The following is a 2,325-nucleotide window of genomic DNA, read 5'->3' on the forward strand; positions in this document are numbered from 1 at the left end:
TTTTGATTGTTAGTATTGTTATCATTTTCCTTTTATTACTAATAACATTATCATCATTTTAATGTTATCATTGTTATGTTTATCATTGTCTTCATTTTTGTCCTTATTTTTGTTACTATCATTATCATTATCATCATAATTATTATAACTTTTATCATCATTTTTATTACCATCATTGCTATCATCCTTAGTTATTGCCGTCATAGTAGTAGTAGTAATACGACTATAATACCTATCACTTTGATATCATTACCATTATCATGATCATCATTATTATGACTAGTATCATATTACTGTTAGTGTTGTTAGCATTACTACTATCTTTGTTAGTACTGTAGTTGTCATTATCATTATTACTATTATCATTATCATCATGCATATAATGCCATTGACATTATATACTTCTTTGCTTATCATGAACTGTCTCTGTATTTTTACCATTCCTTGATTTTGATAACATCTGAATATCACAATCATCTATATTCTGGTAATTTTACGGTTATCCATCAGTTATATTGTTGTTATAAGGGCATTGTTATAATCATCATTGTTACTGAAATTCTGAATTTGCTTTCTTTAACTTTCCCCTTGTTGTCATAAAGGCCATTATTCAATCATATGTCACAGCCTCCATCCTGGCTGTGAGTATATAAGGAGCTTCCTCACTCAGTCGAGCATCACAGCTCAATCAACTTCTTTGCAACCAACAGCAACATGTGTGCGAAAGTGAGTAGATTCCGAAAGAAGACTCTTCCAGCTGTCAAAACTGTTTACCAGTTTTAAGGAAGAGATCTTTCTTCTTTCTTATTTCTCTCATTCTCTCTCTCTACCCCTTTTCTCTATTCTTTTGTCAGCGGTGTAGAGACAGGACGTATTTTTCAGCTTCCAGCATAATACATACACAATATTTAATTAAACTGTATTTGTTCCTGCGTAGCCTGTTGATCTTGTTTTGATTTTGTTTTTTCCATTCTTTCCCCACCATTTTTTTTTTTTTTTACTTTACTGTCATTCCCGGGAATATTCCTGCTTTCCTGTGACGTTTCCTTCGTTCTCATCCTTTTGTACTGTACTTCATTTTACTGATTCCTTATTCCCTCCTGCAGCTGTTCCTCCTCCTGGGCGCCCTCGCGGCTCTGGCCTCCGCCGTCCCCCGTCCCGACAATCCTCCCGTGTACGGCGCTCCTCCCCCGACCTACAAGCAGCCAGGAATGCCCTTCGACTTCGCCTACGCCGTCAGGGACGACTACTCGGGCAACGACTACGCCCACCAACAGACTAGCGACGGCCACGTGACTTCCGGGTCTTACCACGTGGTTCTTCCCGACGGCCGAACCGAGGTGGTGTCATTCGAAGCCGATCACGACAACGGCTACGTCGCCAACGTCGTCTACGAGGGGGAGGCCAGGTACCCCGCCCCCGCCCCCTCCTACCACCCACCCACACCCTCCTATCACGCCCCCGCCCCCTCCTATCACGCTCCTGCCCCCTCTTACCCACCTCCCCCACCCCATCCACATAAATAAGACCCACCCGTCATGAACGCACAGGCGGCTCTAAAGGAGAGCAGAGTTTAGAAGCTCAAGTCACACCATCAAAGCTCACACGGAAGTCACAAGGCAAACCAAGGTACTTTCCTTATTACCTCCACCTGCAAGACCATTGTAACACTTGTTGATTCCTTCGCGCACTCATTCGCTCATGTTGTCACAAATGAGTCAATCATTCTGCTCCATTCCCTGTACCTCAGTGTTTACGCGTTACTGTTATTTTGGTTTCCAGTACATGTACTTATTGCCCTATCAGTGTGTCAGTGGGCCTTTTAGGCATTTGCTCTTGTAAATAAAAGTAAATCAATGATAACCTATTTTTTATACTAAAACCTAACCGCACATATAATTTGACCCTTGTATTTATCTATATCGCCTTTTCATTCTTTCTCTGTCTTTTTGTCTCTCTCATTTGCCATCTCTGTTCATTAATTTATCGTCATCCTTTATTTTCTATCGACATGAATCTTTCGCCGTTCCTTACAGTTTGATAGCAAATTCTTATAGGCTTTCTTTCTCTTTCGAACAAAACAAGAAATGAACAGGAAAACACACGGAAGGCCTTTTGGCTATATAACTTCTGGCCAATTAAGAAACCTTTTAACGAAAAAGCCTTCGGTACAATCGTGTTTTCCTTCTCTGTCATTCGTTGTTTTGTTTACAACTTATTCACCATGAATCCTCCACATCCTTTCACTAATCCTCACCGGTGCTGTTGAAGTGGATCGTGCGAGTGCCAAGCTGCAAGATAAGATATTCCGTCTGTTACGTGAAA

The 2,325-nt window shown here is 40.9% G+C and overlaps 1 protein-coding gene across 1 annotated transcript; it reads left to right on the forward strand.

Annotated features, from left to right (window-relative positions):
- Positions 1-659: 659 nt before the first annotated feature.
- LOC122242127 (cuticle protein 7-like) lies at positions 660-1,863 on the forward strand. The gene is made up of 2 exons (XM_086536564.1): positions 660-726; positions 1,107-1,863. The coding sequence occupies exons 1-2, from the start codon at positions 715-717 to the stop codon at positions 1,524-1,526; spliced, it is 432 nt and encodes a 143-aa protein (XP_086392690.1). The 5' UTR covers positions 660-714; the 3' UTR covers positions 1,527-1,863.
- Positions 1,864-2,325: the final 462 nt, after the last annotated feature.

This window comes from Penaeus japonicus, unplaced genomic scaffold (assembly GCF_977035675.1).
Source record: "Penaeus japonicus unplaced genomic scaffold, GWHDUDI00000001_assembly GWHDUDI00000004, whole genome shotgun sequence".
Taxonomy (NCBI): domain Eukaryota; kingdom Metazoa; phylum Arthropoda; class Malacostraca; order Decapoda; family Penaeidae; genus Penaeus; species Penaeus japonicus.